This window comes from Pongo pygmaeus, chromosome 22 (genome assembly GCF_028885625.2).
Source record: "Pongo pygmaeus isolate AG05252 chromosome 22, NHGRI_mPonPyg2-v2.0_pri, whole genome shotgun sequence".
Classification (NCBI taxonomy): Eukaryota; Metazoa; Chordata; class Mammalia; order Primates; family Hominidae; genus Pongo; species Pongo pygmaeus.
Window position 1 is genome coordinate 43699370 of NC_072395.2, and position 17494 is coordinate 43716863.

At 38.0% G+C, this 17494-nt stretch overlaps 1 protein-coding gene across 1 annotated transcript; it reads right to left on the reverse strand.

Annotated features, from left to right (window-relative positions):
• Positions 1-304: 304 nt before the first annotated feature.
• Positions 305-1187, reverse strand: LOC129022582 (keratin-associated protein 11-1). The gene has a single exon (XM_054468841.2). It carries the CDS (start codon positions 1147-1149, stop codon positions 688-690), a length of 462 nt encoding a protein of 153 aa, XP_054324816.2. The 5' UTR covers positions 1150-1187; the 3' UTR covers positions 305-687.
• Positions 1188-17494: the final 16307 nt, after the last annotated feature.

Sequence of the window (17494 nt, forward strand, 5' to 3'; positions counted from 1 at the left end):
TGAGAAAACTAAATACCACCTGTTCTCACTAACAAGTAGGAGCAAAACATTAGGTACGCATGGACATAAATATAAAAACGATAGACACTGGCAACTACAAGAGTGGGGAGGGAGGAAGAGGGAAAAGGGTTGGAAAACTACCTATTGGGTACTATGTTCAATACTTGACAGATGGGTTCAATCATACCCCAAACCTCAGCATCACACAGTATACCCCTGTAGCAAACCTGCACATGTACCCCCCAAAATCTAAATTAAAAGTTGAAATGTTTAAAAAAGAATTCTGCTGAGACATACATTTGCAATGCCAACTACTGCAGGTTTATTGAGAAATACATGGTGAGACAAGCTCTGTTTTTGCGAGACACGAAAGCAGAGGCCAGGAGATACAGCAGCAAGGTGAAAACATGTCAAAAGCATCAGAGACTGGGGCGTGGATGGTAAAGCTTCTGGACACATCCAGAGGCATACACAGCACCAGTGAGCAACCCTTAAAACAAGCTTAGGGCTGGCCAGAAAAATTTTAGAGTGCCAAAGACAGCGTGTGCATGGCTAGTAGCCAGCAGTCAGGCAGTCAGAAGAAGGGTCTGCTATGAAGAGCCATTCAGGGACAAGCAGCATGCTGGAAGATCCTGGAAACAGCTGGCAGGTCGTGGAGTCTTGATTCGCTCACTGGCTCCTACACACTTAGCAGGTTCTTCGGCAGCTTGACACGCAGGACTGCTGGTACGTCCTGGAGACCCCACAGGCTGGCTGGCAGACAGTAGAGATGCCGCCCACTGGTTGGCAGACACTGGAGATGCCTCCCAGGGGCTGACATCCACTAGAGACAAAGGTGAGCGGCCGGCTGTAGGTCGTTGAGCAGGGGTTGGAAACACAGGTAGTTTGTCGAGAGCAGGTCACCTGGCAAGGGTTTGAGACACATGAAGTTCGCTGGTAACAGGTTGGCTGGCAAGCAGTGGGCTCGCAACAGGTCTCCTGACAGTGGTCCAGGAGCCAAGAGCCAGTCTGGAAGGAACTGGGCAAATAGATGCCACCCAGGCAGTCAGCATCACTGGTGGAAGTCGTGGTAACTTGGGCCACTGGAACAATGCAGCGTCCTCCAATGGGCCTGGAAGAGCGATTTCTTGTGGAGCAGTTGAAGGACATGATGTCAGACAGAGGACTGCAGGTAGCTTGATGAAGTTACCTCCTGAGTTGTGAATGTCACTTCAGACTCCTGAGCTTTTATATATCCTTGCTGGTGGGTGGGGCTCTCTCCCTGGTCTCCGTGGCTTCTTTGGCTCAGACCAGCTTGCCTTAGAACATCTTGTGAATCTACACATTAATTGTCTCTTAAGAAGCCTTCACCCTCATAAAGAAAGTTTAGTAGTTTGGTAACTAAATCACAAGTCTTCTGTACTGTACTTAGTCTGATTAAGAAGGCTGGTTGGCAGCTTCAAAGCTATTGGTCATCCCAGCCCACACGTTGTCCCTCATTCATCTTGCTTATGATGAGTGTTGACCTGACACTCATCCTACCAAAGATGCCACCATCCTACCATCACACACTCTCTCCCTCCCTACCAGGACCAATTACAAGCCCATGCCCTGTTTTGTTTGTCACTGGACTTAATATCTTTTAAACATAACTTAATCAGTCACTCTACCACACCTAACGGAGCTCCTCATTGGGAAGGTGCCTCCTTGAATATGTTTCAAGATGACAATGACAACACCTGACAGGAACAAAGGGCACAGAGACTTGTATCCAAAGTCTGAGCTGGCTCTCAAAATTAATCAACTGACTCAAACAAGATGCCCGTGGGAAGGCTAGAGGGCAGTGGGACCCAGCCTTTATGTTCAAGCAACAAAGCAAATTAGAAGCTAATTAAGTGCAACTGAATTTGTAGCCAAGACCCTTTCTAAATAAATTGATGAGCTTTATTCCTAAAATGTTTAATTTAATAACAATAGATAATAGTGACTCCTGGGTCTCATTAATATGCCAGTGGAAAAGGCTTAGTTAATTTTTAAAATTATCATAATGTTAATTTGAAAGGGTACAGTGTCTTTCTCCCAATTTGTTCAATATGTTCAAAATATATTTATTTTCACACATATAGATAGAATGCATTTTAATTATGGACAAACTAAAGGCTCTTCAAGGTCATTGTCTCCATCAGGGATAAGGGGGAGGCAGAGTTGGGGGAAGCAGGCACTTAATCAATGTTTGGTAATGAAGAGATGTGTGAAGAGTGTGCTATAATATTTAATTATTCTTTTTATGCTTGGGGAAGCTACAAGGATATCACTCTATTTTATTTCATCTCACTACAATATAATAAATTTTAAACACCAGAATGATGGCTCGTTTGGGTCCACCTGAACATAGATGAATAAACTGCCTCAACTCTGGCAAAATAAGCAACTTCAACATCGCTTCAAGTGGTCAGTGGTATTTCTGTCCCAAAACAGCTGTAGGATCTGACTCATTTTTAAACTGGTTTACATGGGGGAGCGCAAGGGGATAAAATGGATTTCCATATATTTGAGGGCTACAGGTAAGCTACATTTTAAATATCCACAAAGCAAACAGCGTTATGTCAAGACTCCTCAGAAATCCCTAATTGGAAGCTAACGACACACCCAAAGAAGAGGGCGCTGTGAGCAATAGCATGATTCCCAGATATCAGACCTCAATGTCCTGACCCTCCCTCAGTGACTCACCATGTGTTCCCAGGAACGGGGTGAAATTAATGAGATGACTACTTTCCACAATGTTGTGGCTACGCTCTTCCCACCACAGAGGGTATCTCAGTTGGTGTTTGAAGGCCTGAGTCCTTGGCCCTAGGGCCTGGCTTGCATGTTGTAAAATGGGTTACTAGTTTACAGGCTTCTCCCAGCCATAGGTTCACAGGCTACTATGGAAGAGTACTTAACTGTGGCAATGCCCAAAATCTGAAGTCAGTAGTAGAGTTACAAAGGAGAATGTTTCAGTGCCTACTGCCACATTCCTGGAATGACAGACAATTGTATAAGTTATTACTTTGTCTTGATTTCTCTTTCCCATTGAAAGCTAGAAATTACAGATAAAAGGAACCTAGAAAATATCTTCCATCGCTTCAGGAAAAAAGAAAATGAGTGTCTTTTAAGCACACAACTCTCTTCCAGGCATTGAGTTAAAGGTTTGCACTACTCGGCCGGGCGCGGTGGCTCACGCCTGTAATCTCAGCACTTTGGGAGGCGGAGGCAGGCAGATCACGAGGTCAGGAGATCGAGACCATCCTGGCTAACACGGTGAAATCCTGTCTCCACTAAAAATACAAAAAATTAGCTGGGCGAGGTGGCAGGCGCCTGTAGTCCCAGCTACTCGGGAGGCTGAGGCAGGAGAATGGCATGAACCCTGGAGGCGGAGCTTGCAGTGAGCCGAGATCGAGCCACTGCACTCCAGGCTGGGTGACAGAGAGAGACTCCGTCTCAAAAAAATAAATAAAATAAAATAAAAATAAAGGTTTGTACAACTCATCTCACTGAGTTCCTACAGCAACTCTGTGGAGTAGGCATCATGTCACATGCTGGAGCTGAAGTTCAGGGACCTTGGGTGGCTCGCCAAGGTAACGTAGTTTATATTTGACTAAGTTGAGATTCAACTAAAACAGAGTCTCTGAATTACCAACTCACACTGAGGATATTTAAATGTGATGAGATGCTTTCCTTCAAGTGTGAACAAGAATTTGTTATTTTTAATCAATCAATCAATACTTCATTGATGACATTATAAAGGATATAATCATTTCTCTTCTAGGTTCATCAATTGATTAACAATGGAAATAAATAAAATAGTCACAAGCACTGCTGTCCTACTTCATATGTTTTGTTCATTCTGTATCCAATTTAACAATTTTTAATCCTTAGAGTAAGATACAAGGTCACTACAAACAAAGCAAAAAAGAATAGAGAAACATTAATAGCTTGAAGCTATAGTTTGAAATTATAATTATGTATAATAGCTGTGCATACAACTAATTTTCAGAGCATAGCAGATAAGTGAATTGATTTTTCAGTCATCCATTTTCCGGAGTCTGCCATTTTTCAGGTGCTAAATAGAGGGAAAATGTTGAGTAGATCCCTTAGATTAATTATTAAAAGAAACTTTGGCTTACATTGTGACTACAAGCAGATTATTTCTGAATCTTATATTAAAATGATTTCAGAGTTTGTGAATAACATTTCTCATAAAGGTCTTGCCAACATGAAAAATCGATACACTTCTCTGCTATTCTCTGAAAATACACCATGCGACACAGAGGTAGGCAAGCTACTTAATCTCTCATGCATTTTATTGTCACATGCAAGCACTTTGACTTTTTAACTGCATTCACTGTAAGTTGCAAAAGTAAAGAAACATGTACTGACAGTCACATACGCTTGATGAAACTCTACACAATTTTAATTTGACAATGTTGTTCAATGAAATTAATAAATCATCCTTTCCTTGGAGTGTAAGAAAAAATTACATGGCCAATTGCTGTCACTATGTAGTTAGGCACAACCTCAAACTTCAACTCAGCAAAAAGTCTTGTGAAGATTATTATTCTCATGTCTGCAGAGCGTGAAGTGAGGGGATGGGTAATAGGAGCAGATGAGGAGAGATCGAGGAACTACTATCCATTATCTTCATCACTGATGGATAATTTGCTCTCATTTGTATAGAACAATCTAAGCCTTATACAATAATTATCACAGGCTGGAAATGAGCAATTCTTTCACTCAAAACTGAATCACAGCAAGGCCAAACATTTGAGAGTAAAATGAGCTAAGCATGTGAGGGAGGCTGGAGGTTTGATAGGCAGAAAGGATATTTTTCATCACAAAGTTGATAACAATGTTAACCAACGCCAGTTCAGAGAAAACCACTTAGCCTCATCAAATGGAGGAATAGCAAACTTGTGGAAAAATTAATACACATGAAATGAAATGCTGTCATTCTGCACTTTTTCAGGATGATCACCCTCTCAAATTGAAGCTATTCATTGTCTCTTAAGAAATATAAAAAGGAAATTCAGAAGCTTAAGTGTATAACTTAATGGTTGTTTTAAAAATTAAATACACCTTGGCTGAGTTGTTCTGCTTTCTTTCCAACTTCCCACGGACCTCTGGGTTGAATCTCCAGAATCTTTATTAACCAAGACATTATAAACCCCTGGAGGCTCAGTGATTTGCACCACAAAACTGAACTGAAATTCATTTTCCAAACTCTTTTCAAAAAGCATCAATCATAAGAAGGGTTGAATAATTTGGGCTGGAAGGAACTCTAGGGCAGAAAGCCGAAGGTGAAAGAAACAAGCAAAGACCAGCAAAATTGTTGCTGCTTTTAGAACCTGAAAATAGCAATCACCAGCTACATGACTTGTGTAAAAATAAACCCCCAGAGGACAGTGTCAAGGTTGAAAAATTCTAAATTGAACCATTCTCCCTCTTGATGCCTGTTTTCAGATTCATGTGGTTTTTCATGTGTGTCTTCATTGGAGATCAAAATCAGGGTGCTGTCAAGAAAGGTGAGTAGAATCCCAAGTGTTTTTCAGCACAACTAACTCCCATGTGGCAAAGCCCATGTGTAGTTGGCATGGGCTCCGGTCCTGGCCTTCCAAATAAAGAGAGGGAGACCCATTTGTAACCAGACATGAGTAGTGTTTATGTACAGGGCCTAAGAGAGAAGGCACCAAGTCTCCCAAGATGTATCATCCTTCCCTGATCCAGAATTGTTCAGGGCCTACTAGGTTCTCTGTGGGGTAAGGACACTGGAATCTATGTAGGAGACAGGCAAAGTAGATAGGTCTTCTCTTAACATCACTTAATTGACCTGTGCTTATGCCCTTTCAACATAGTTCTTCTTGGTCTGATCTGCCTGTCTGGGGGATTAGGAGTATAACATTAGTCCAGCACTATCTCAGGTTGGTAATTAGACTTCCAGTGCTGCATTTTAAATTCCTCTCATACAATTATCTTATATGATTGACGAGAAGCCAAGTCCGAAACAGGGAGCATCTTTGCCAAGCACATCGAACATTCTTGTGCACTACTTTGAAACTGTCTCACTTCATTTCTTACTGCAGCCTCTTTGCACATGCTTAAGCCAGTTTCGTGATGGTGCAGTCCCAAAGTGCTTCCTTCACTTTGAGGCAACTCACATGTTCCTTGCTTCCTGCTAGGTCTTCTCTGATGCCATGGCAAGGAAAGTCCATGTTAATTTTCTCAGCACTCACATACGTACCACCCAGAAGTGGGGTCAGGTGTAGGCAACAGAGAATGCAAACCAAACGATGAAAACTCCCCGCTTTTGTCCTCCAGGTAGATAATACTTGATATGGTTTTGTCATGTCTCCGCCCAAATCTCATCTTCAGTTGTAGCTCCTGCAATTCCCACGTGTTGTGGGAGACACCCAATAGGAGATAATTGAATCATGGAGGCAGCTTCCCCTATACTGTTCTCATGGTAGTAAGTCAGTCTCACAATATCTGATGGTTTTATAAAGGGAAACCCCTTTTGCTTGGTTCTCATTTTCTCCTGTCTGCCGCCATGTAAGATGTGTCTTTTGCCTTCCACCATGATTGTGAGGCCTCCACAGCCACGTGGAACTGAGTCCACTAAACCTTTTTTCTTTATAAATTACTCCATCTCAGATATGTATTTATCAGCAGCGTGAAAACGGACGAATACAGTACTGAAACTCACTTCAGGAAGTCCCATGGGATCATGCACGAGTTGCTTGCAATGGTGGCTGACTTGATAACACTTTCTTGTGGTTGCTTTCCCTACTCTTCTGTTTCACTACCCTTGTGCTGCAATCCCTGGAATAAAACACCAAAACTGTCTCAAGCTTTGCTTTTCGGGGAACTTGGGTTGAGACACCTAGGTTCCAAATACTTGCTATTTGAAAGAATTGGAAATAATAACCAGGCCTTCTAATTCCTAGCTTAGGCCCCTAAGGGTACATGCATGCCTCTGTCCATGCAATCCCAAGAAAAACTTGTACATGAGCTGAGCATCCAGCAAGTTACATTTGGGTGTTTAAAGCCATTTCTGCACTGGCCAAATCAGTAACTGCAAAAGTCTTGAAATGCAGCTAGATTCTTGGTAGATTTTCAAATGTATTCCTAGTAATGTGGATCTACTATGCTGGTTCCTTAACACAGGCCAGTCCCTAAGAGTGACATCCAAAACACTAAAAGTTTGGCAAATATTATTGTCAGTTTCGTGTCACTGTTGTTTTCCAAAACGAAAAGATGCTTTTTAACAAAGTAAGACATGCACCAACTGTGAAATGGGAGAACATTTTAGGTAGTAAATGGACAACTCCTTTATAATTTTAATTAGTCATGCATTTATTTTTAAATGTATCAATAAAATAGGGCTAGGTTATCCAAGCCATAATTTTGAGGATATTACATAAAATGAAGCTTAAGCAAGTTTTTTTAAAGTGAGTTACTATAAATAAACATAAAAGTTCATATAATATAAAAGTTAAACTAAAATAATATTTGTAATGGTGAAGATATGAAAATGACAAAAATTATCAAGATAAAAATCACAGCAGTGTGTTTAATAAATATTTAAATGATTTAATACAATGGTTTCATAGATATTGAATTAATAAGCAGTTTAGTTTTTTAATTTTTCAAAATTCACTTTATTTTAGAGAATATGATCATTTAACAATTCCCATTCACAACATACACACACACACACACACACACACACACTCCAAGTACCCTGCTCCCTCTTCTGCTTATCAATTACTTTGTAACAAATCACCCCAAAACTTAGTAGCATAAAACAGCCATTTATGATGCCCATGGGTTCTGTGGCTTGGGAATTTGCACAAAGTGCAGCAGGGCAGTTCCTCTCTGCTCTAGATGGATGGGGAGCCTGCGATTGTCTGAAGGTTCATTTCTTCACATGTATGGCAGCTGACACTTGCCATTGTGGGAATACCTATGTATGGCCTCTTTATGGGCCAGGATTTCTCCAACACTGAGGCTGGTTCCAAGAGTGAGGACCTCAAGAGGGTATATATTAATATATTAATATATGCTTATATGATAAATATGTAAGTATATGATATATATCATATATAAGATACATATATATCATATATGATATATATCATATATAAGATACATATATATCATATATGATATATATCATATATAAGATACATATATATCATATGATACATATATATCATATATAAGATACATATATATCATATGATACGTATATATCATATACGTATCATATATACTTATCATATACACTTATATGATATATAATATATAAATATATTAATATAACATGTATTATTGTGTTACTATATTATATATAATCTATAATTAATAGAATATCTTTATAATCAATATACAAATATAATATATATTTATATGTAAGTGTATATAAATATAATATATATTTATATAGAAGTATATATTAATATAATATATATTTATATATGATAAGTATATATTAATACATCACTTTTTCTGACCTAGGAAGTCGTTGAACATCAATTTTGCTATACCCTACATAACAAGGCATCCCAAAAACCCATCCAGATACCAAGGGGAGGTAAAATGGACTCTACTTCTTGATGGGGAAGTGGGAAAGTTCTTGAAGAGGACATGAGGCTGAAAATATTGTTTTGGCCATGAAAATAAACTACTATCATTCTCTAAATTGCCAGCACACCAGGACTGGGAATCTCTGAGATGGGCTTAGTGGATGCTCATAAAAATTGAAATTTTATGTTTCACATCATTGGAAATGTTCAGAGTAGAGAGACAGCTCTTTATCAAGGAACACTGTGATGGGGATTCTTACAGGAATTAGAGAGACCAATGGATGCCTTCAACATCCTAAGGCCCACGTGCTTGATGCAGTGAATCAGGCTAATGACCAGCACCCTTGGTGCTTTCAAGGAGCTTCAGCCACTCCAGAGTCTTCATTTATTCCGGCTCGATTTCTTAATTAAACACTTGGCAGCTCCACAGCCTGTGGAGAACATGTGTATTCAGGGCTTTCCACATCAGATGAAGAGGTCAGGCACATGGAAGCTCTCGGGGACTCTACTGCAGACTATGGGAACTTCACCAGTCTTGACGGGTCAGCTTTTTGAAGATGACACAGTCTTATACCATAAACGAAATCGTTTAGCAGTTTGTGGTGGATTGAAGACCATGAAGATGGAATTAACAATGGAAAAATAAAATACCAGTAGCAATGCTGAGAATACTGAATTGTTCCCAACTCAGCCTTCCATTTTCTGTATCCATTGTATATTCTAAGGTGGTTTCCTCAGGATGTCTCTGGCTGTTACTGAATTCCCTTTATTTAGGGTGAACATCAAACTGGATGCAAACATCTTTTGTGTTTTAAGACAATGTGTCGTTCCCTGCATGCTCCTGAGCCACAGGAAAAGGGTCAGTCATCTTACACTAATCGTAAAGCATTGCTCAGTCCTTGCTTTTCTGATCACGATTATCATTGATACTGAACTATGAAGTGAACCTGAAGCCAGCAATTGCTTTAGCTAAAAGGCAAAAGAACTAAAGGTTGATAAAACGACCCTTCAGGAAACTAATCAACTGAGACTGATACCCAATCTCATCTTTCACATCATTTCTTAACTTCAGTATCCTTTTTCCCCTACTTATATCAACGCAGCCACCAACTCTTCTTTCCTTCCCAAGAAAGACACAGTATAAATTCCACAGTAACTTTTGGTTCCTACAAAAATATCTAATGTAAAAAAATATTAAGCTCAAGAAAGAAAACTAAAAAATAACTAGGAAAAACTAAAAGGAATGACTAATTTACAGTATGAAGAATTATATTATATATTATATAAGGGTAATGGTAATCCTCAGAATTTTGAGTAGTAATTCAGAAGACAAGCATGGTAATAGAAATTAATAAGACTCAATATAAAAAGAAAGCAATAAAGTGAATGAAATGTGGTGGGCATATTCGAAATAATCAACTTTTGAAGAGATGACTTCTAAATGGATTGTTTGCAAACCAGATTGTTTTCCACACCTCAACACCCACACAGAAGCACAATTTTTGTTAGAGAACCTGTTGTCCAACTAATGAAAACACATAAAGGGTAATGTTATCTTTGCCTACAGGTAAAGGCCTGCAGGGCATCCAATCGGCCCCACAAATGCTCTTACTCTTCACTAGGCAAATTTATCTTTTTCAGACATGACAGACACGCCATTCAGATCATCTAATCCTTGAAATAGACTTTTCAATAGAATTCTGATATTAACTTGGTTTTTCAATTGTCCTTACCTACTAGAAATAAAACACCCTCAGTACTTAGCATAAGTATGCCAATCCGATTTCAATGTGAGTTACAGTTTCACCCTGGCTTGTACATCGGTCTCTTTAAAATTTGGCTAACTTCACTTAGTCCTCCAGAACCTGCTAACCCTGGGTGAACTGACAAAATTAAAAGCCTTAGTAGCCAACTGAAGGAACAGACCCTGATCCTGTTGTCACTGCACACCTCCAATTAAAATGTAGACACCAGCTTCAGTCTGGACAGCTGACCCATCTCCCTCAATGACCAAACCATTTTATCTGCTACAGATAAGAGGTACACATTTCACTAAAAGACCATTTTCTCATACTATCTAATGAAATCCTCCTTCTCCAAGTACTTTTAGCAAATAGAATTCTCTTTTAAGTTGAATGATTTCAGTATAACAGAGGTTGAACTGACTAAATGACCTCTAAGAAAAGTGGCTTCTGGTTTTTTGACATGCCCCTTGAATTTGATGCCTTAAGAAGAATGAGGAATGCATAAATGAAGATAAATGGAAAGCCATCAGAAAAGCTGTTTTGTAATGAGCAATAGTTGTTCTGATAAATTTTAAAAATTGAGCCTTAGCTTACATGCATCTAAAATTGCAGTGTATTTTTTTTCTGGCAACTCATCATGGCAAATAATTTGGTATATTGACCTTTGAATTTAGCATTTAAGTTTGCACATTATTGCATACCCAAATAGTACATTGTGTCCATTGAAATTACTTCTTGCATATCCCACTGCACTTTCTACTATTGCTTATTTTAAATATCTTCCTCTTTAGTGATATATATTACATATTAGAGGCCACAAAACAGTATCCTAGTAGTAGTCCAACAAATCTTCATTTATATACAAACTTAAAAGCTAAAGCAAAATTTAAAATTTATCAGAACAATTATTGCTTGTTACAAAACAGCTCTTCCAATGGCTCTTCATTTATCTTCCTCATTTATGAATTCCTTATCCTTCTTAAGGCATCAAATTAAAGGAGTATGTCAAAAGTTCTACAAGTTCCTTCCCCAACTTTCCCATTGACTCATTGCATGACCTGAGGCTCCTCATTGAGACTCCATGGGTCTATTTCATGATCATCTGTAAAACAGGGATAATGGGATCTGCCTCACCAGGGAGCTGCAAGAACTGAATTATGGTTTGCAAAATGCTTTGTGATTCACACATAAAAGGCACTACAAGAAAGCAAACTGTCATTGAGCATTACAAACAGTTTTCATCCTAATTATTTTAAAGTAAGAAAAGATTGATATTCTAAGCTTCCAAAAGATATTAAAGCAGCACGATGTTATATAGAATTTCCAAAACTAAGGCAGGCAATTGCTGATTCATGTTGTTTTTTTGTTGTTGTTGTTGTTTTCTAGGAACCAGAGACGTCATTCACAGATAAACGCAGAGAAAGGCAAAACTGAGGGAGACATGAGGTACATACTTGGCGCTGAGATCTGGCAATAAGAGTTTCTCTGCTTTCAAGTTACCCATTGGAATCCAGCCCAAGAGAAATATAAATGAAATATCTTCCCAGTCTTCAGCCACTTACCCAAATCTGGTTTTGACCTAACTCTTCTTAAAGTTATAGCAATAATTTTCATGTATTAGGGATAAGTTAAGGGTTAACCCTATTAGGTTTTTTCTTACCATAGGACACTAAAAAATTAAATTGTAAATTGTACAAAGTGACGGTGAGACATCTATGCTGCACTTTAAATTTTCTACAAATAGCATAAGAGAAGGCTCCTAAGGCATTATAGTAATCCCTACCTCCTTATTCTCAAGGGATAGCTTCCAAGATCCCCAGTGGATGTCTGAAATCATGGATAGTGATCCTACATATACTGTTTTTTCCTGTATATACACACTTATGATAAAGTTTAATTTATAAATTAGGCATAGTACATGATTAACAACAACAATAATAAAATAGAACCATTATAACAATATACTGTAATAAAAGTTATATGAATGTCTCTCTCTCTCAAAATATCTTGTACTGTCCTGAGGGTAACTAAAACCACAGAAAGGGAAACCATGAAAAAGGGGAGGCAACTGTATTCATAGCTTGTAAAGTTATAATATTTGATACTAATAATCACATTTAGCTGCACTGTACTTATTTTCACCTTTAAATTACAACCGCACAGGGAAGGAGTAAATTTTGTCCTATTATCATTTGTTGTATTTCTGTATTAAAAGCCTCTTGGGCACTCTTGGCACTGAAAATATCATAATAATAATTTAAAAGATTAACATTCACCCCCTTCCAATTAAGACAGTGCCATAGCTGCAGTGATCCAAAGGTGAATGCTGATGTCTTGGCTATAATATGAATAATGGGACTAGAAATTAGCAATACGTAAAGAATGAAAAGAAGAAAAGAATGGTTTTTTTAAAAAGCGTTTACCACAGTGATTAAAAAAAAAGATTAAACCAAGGATGGCCAATAGACTTAGGGCAACCAAGGGACTTCTTCTGGAGAAATTCTTAAAATTTCAAGTTTCACAACAGCCTTGCCAGATTTCTATTACAGAAAACCCAACTATCCAGCTAATTTGCATAATTTAAATGACGCAAACGAAAAACATTGGCTGTATAGGGTATCTCGGAGTTTACTGTGAAGATTACAGATGAAAAGTGTGCTCAACTGAGCTAAGAGGTGGGGTTCGACTCTGAAAGCAAGGCTTGGACATCAGAGGTGGGGCTTGGTCACAAGAACAAATTGAGGACTAGCTAAAACAGGTCCAGCATGGAAGCATCTCGTTGTAAGACACACCTACCAGCATGTCATGTCAGTTTACCATTGTCATGGCAACGCCCAGATGTTATCACTCCTTTCTATGGCAACAACCCAACCAGTCAGCAGTTACCACCATTTTCCTAGAAATTTCTGCATAAACCACTCCTTATTTGCATGTAATTAAAAGTGGGTATAAATATGAATGCACAGCTCTTCTGAGCTGCTACCCTGGGCACGCTGCCTATAAGGTAGCCCTGCTCCACAAGGAGCAGTACCTGTGCTTTTGTACAGAGGTACTTGCCACTTCAATAAAAGTTGCTGTTTAACATCACTGGCTCACCCTTGCTTTCCTGGGAGAAGCCAAGAACTCTCCTGAGCTAAGCACCAATTTGGGGGTTGTCTGTCCTGCCTCACCACCACTTAGCCATCTAGAACCTTAGGAAAAGCAGTAAGATTGCTAATCCCCTCTTCGCTAACTATAAATGGAAACAATAATGGGGCCTACATAGACTTTGTGGGAGGCCTAATAATGTCTGGGACATGTAGACATTCGATACATAATGGTTCTTCCACTCCCCTTTTTCTTTCATTTAAGACAGGGCTTTGTAGGGGTCCAATTTTTCCCAAATAAAAATTTCAATTTGTTTAAAGTTGTCATAGACTCCTAACCATATATAACTTCTCAGTGCATGCAAATAATAAAATATAGAATCCAAACAACTTGTAATAGTTAACAATTACAGCTTCATACTTTTAGATCATGAATAGGGCTCAAGATTTCAACACAAATCCCCAAATTTTGTACTAGCTATAGTCAAAATGTATTTCATTTCTTCATAACCTTTATAGCTAGGGCCAAGATCAACTCACTATGCTATCATTCCTCACCATGGTGGCAGGGATAAAGGTGGTCTGCCTATGCTTTAGGATGCACAGTTCTGAAAGAGGATGCCTGAAGTGGTGGTTAATACTTCACGCAGGTGGAGGGGAGTGGGGAATGGGTGGGTTCCAAGCTTGTCTAAAGTAATTCTAATGACAGTAGAGAGCAAACAAATATTCTTAGGAAATACTGGTAGAACCCATTGGGAGGGAGCCTAAAGCAGCCCAGGGCAAGTGCAAAAAAAATTTTTGAAGACTTATATTGTGTCTTAATATCACGGTAGAACCATTATTATCCCAAAAGTCAGCAGCTGATTCTTCTTAATGAAAGAATCGTTCCAAACTGCCTTATTTAGGAACTTTGGTCAGTTCTTCGGAATAGAGGATGAGGCTCTCAGAGCACTATTGTCAGCAGAAGCCAAAGCAACAAGGAGGCAGCTCGCTCGCTGAGCCATTGGTACAACCGGAATTGCTGGGGAGAAAAGAGGAAGGTGTCAAGAAATAGGAGAGGGACAGAGAGCATAGATGGAGGAGGAGATAATGAGCCAATCTCATATTTTAAGGCTGAGAGATCTCACGGAAATTATGTCAGCTATCTGCATGTCATAGAAGAGCATAACACTGATCTATGCTCTTTATCTATGCTTAACAAAACTTCCTCCAAAGGTAGTGTTGAAAAGGAATTTCAAGAACAGTAATATCTGTTTTCCACTGTGAAGTTGTCCAAGCTGTTGTTACGTGTTCCCTCCCCCACCTCCCCTTCATCAGTATGGATGATACATACTAGTGAGGTTTGTATGTGTGCGTTGGAAAGGGCCTAATTTTCACATTTGGTCAACTCAAATGTCGACAAAAGCAGCATGCATCAGATAGATATCCAAAACAATTCCTGGAAATAGGAACTCAACCCTATGTTAGGGTGCAGTCTGAGAATACTAAGTGCCCTAGGAATACATCAGGGTCTTCAAATGCCTTCGGACTTCCACAAAGTTGCAATGAACTAATCATAGCTAGATACCAAGCCAGTGTTTTAATTTGTAGTACTCTGATGATGACAGAAGCTGTTATTTATTTATTGTTATATCGTGTTATTTATTTATTACTTTTTTAGTGAATTTTCTACTTACGGCTATGCCCAATTTTCTATTCAGGCACTTATTTTTCTTAGTCATTTGCAACAAACCTTTACATATTAAACATACAAGCTCTTTGGCAGGGATTACAATATTTTTTCTTCTTCTAATCTTGCCTTTTAATTTGGATCACTGTATTGTTGACATACACTTATAAACTATAGATTTTTTAAAATAATTTCTTCCTATGTTACTTAGGCTTAAATAGACCTTCACCATACCAAAAGGTTCATCTACTTTTTCTACTCGTTTGGTAAGAAATTTGTTTTTGACATGTAACTATAACTTTTCTGGAATTTAACTTGCTATAACTTTATTTAGAATGTTGAGATGAAATTTATAAATGAGATTGGTGTTTTGGATTTTTTTTTTTTGCACTTTCATGACCAGATTGGGGTAATAATAGTTTGTAAAATAATATCAGCTATCTATATGTCATAAAAGAGTGTATACAGTGTAACACTGATCTATATTCTTTATCTGTGCTTAACAAAATAACAGAGCTTACCAGTTCAGTGTTCCGGGCCCAGAGCATTTTCAGAAAGTAATTTTTGAAAAATATTTTAATGTATAGCTTGATATTTTGTTCAGATGCCCCAATTTTTTATTTTTTCCTTCTCATTGAGTCATTTTTATATTCATATTCCCTCCTATTCATTCATTCTTGAGATTTTAAATTTTAGAAACGGGTTTAAATATTTGCTTGTAATTTTTAATCTCAATAGCTGTCATTGCATTCCCTTTTTATGCAGATATTTTATTTTTAGTTTTTCTAATTTCATTAATTTCTGCCATCTGTGCTATTTTCCCTTTCTCTTTTGTAAATTATATGGTGTTATTTATCAAATTTTTATTTATATACTAAGTATATTTCTTTGTTATAGAAAATATAGCTTTAAATCTATTATGTCATCTGAATTTATTATATTATTTAGATATGTCTTAGCATTATTTCCTATTTCTTCTGTTATATACTGAAAAAAGGACATGTTTTTTTTAATTTCTTGACTTGTTCTTGAATTTGTGTTTTTTATATAATTTGATCTTTTTTAGTTTGGATTACAGAATGTTATTACACTTGTCTTTTTTTAATCACAAACCATTTTTGTTCTGTCTCATACTTTTATCTTGAAGCCTAATTGTTTAATATTATTACTGTAACTCCAGATGTTTTGTTTGATTTTCTTAATGTAGTGTTTTTATTTTTGTTTTTGAGACAGAGTTTTGCTCTTGTTACCCAGGCTGGAGTGCGATCTCTGCTCACTGCAACCTCCACCTCCTGGGTTCAAGTGATTCTCCTGTCTCAGCCTCCCAAGTAGCTGAGATTACAGGCATGCACCACCATGCCCGGCTAATTTTTGCAGTTTTAGTAGAAACAAGGTTCACCATGTTGGTCAGCCTGGTCTCGAACTCCTGACCTCAGGTGATCCACCCACCTCGGCCTCCCAAAGTGCTGGGATTATAGGTGTGAACCTTAATGTAGTTTTTCTTACCTTTTTACTCTTGACCTTTCTGCATTGTTTTATTTTATAAGTACTCATAATAAATAGCTCACATTCAGATATCATTTCTGACCCAGTTCTAATATTTAGGTTTTAATAAGAAGTAATGTGCTCAGAGCCGGATGCAGTGGCTCATGCCTGTAATCCCAGCACTTTGGAAGGCCGAGGTGAGGTGGGCAGATCACCTGAGGTCAGGAGTTTAAGACCAGCCTGGCCTACATGGTGAAACCCGATCTCTACTAAAACTACAAAAATTAGTCAGGCGTGGTGGCACATGCCTGTAATCCCAGCTTCTAGGGAGGCTGAGGTAGGAGAATTGCTTCAACCCAGAAGGCGGAGGTTGCAGTAAGCCAAGATCGCACCACTGCACTCCAGCCTGGAGGACAGAGCCAGACTCCATCTCAAAAAAAAAAAAAGATGTGTTCATATTTATTTCATGTTTGGATTTGCTTTTGTCAACCAATTTTGTAAGTCCTATTTTAAGATTTCTTACGTTTTTACCATTATTTTGATGTATTAATAATATTTTCATTTATTGTTTTCAATCATACATCTTTATTCAATTCTATATGTCATCACCTTGTAAAATATTTTAAGACATACTTCTCATAAAAGCCAAGAATTGCAAATATTCCAAAAGTTCACCAACATTAGAAGGGATAAATAAATTACATGAATAGATAATGAAATCCTATAAAGTAATAAAATTAAATAAACTAGGCTATATCAACAACATGAATGACCCAAACTGTTGACAAAAAAAAGCAACATACAAAATAATACATACATACGGAATTTAATTCTACTTACATAATGTTCGAAAGCAGGCAAAAGTAAACCATATTGTTCAGGTGGCAAAATGATTTTATTTCAAGACAC

Coding starts and splice junctions, on each gene's coding strand:
- LOC129022582 (XM_054468841.2), bottom strand. CDS start 1,149: ATGTCCTTCAACTGCTCCACAAGAAATCGCTCTTCCAGGCCCATTGGA.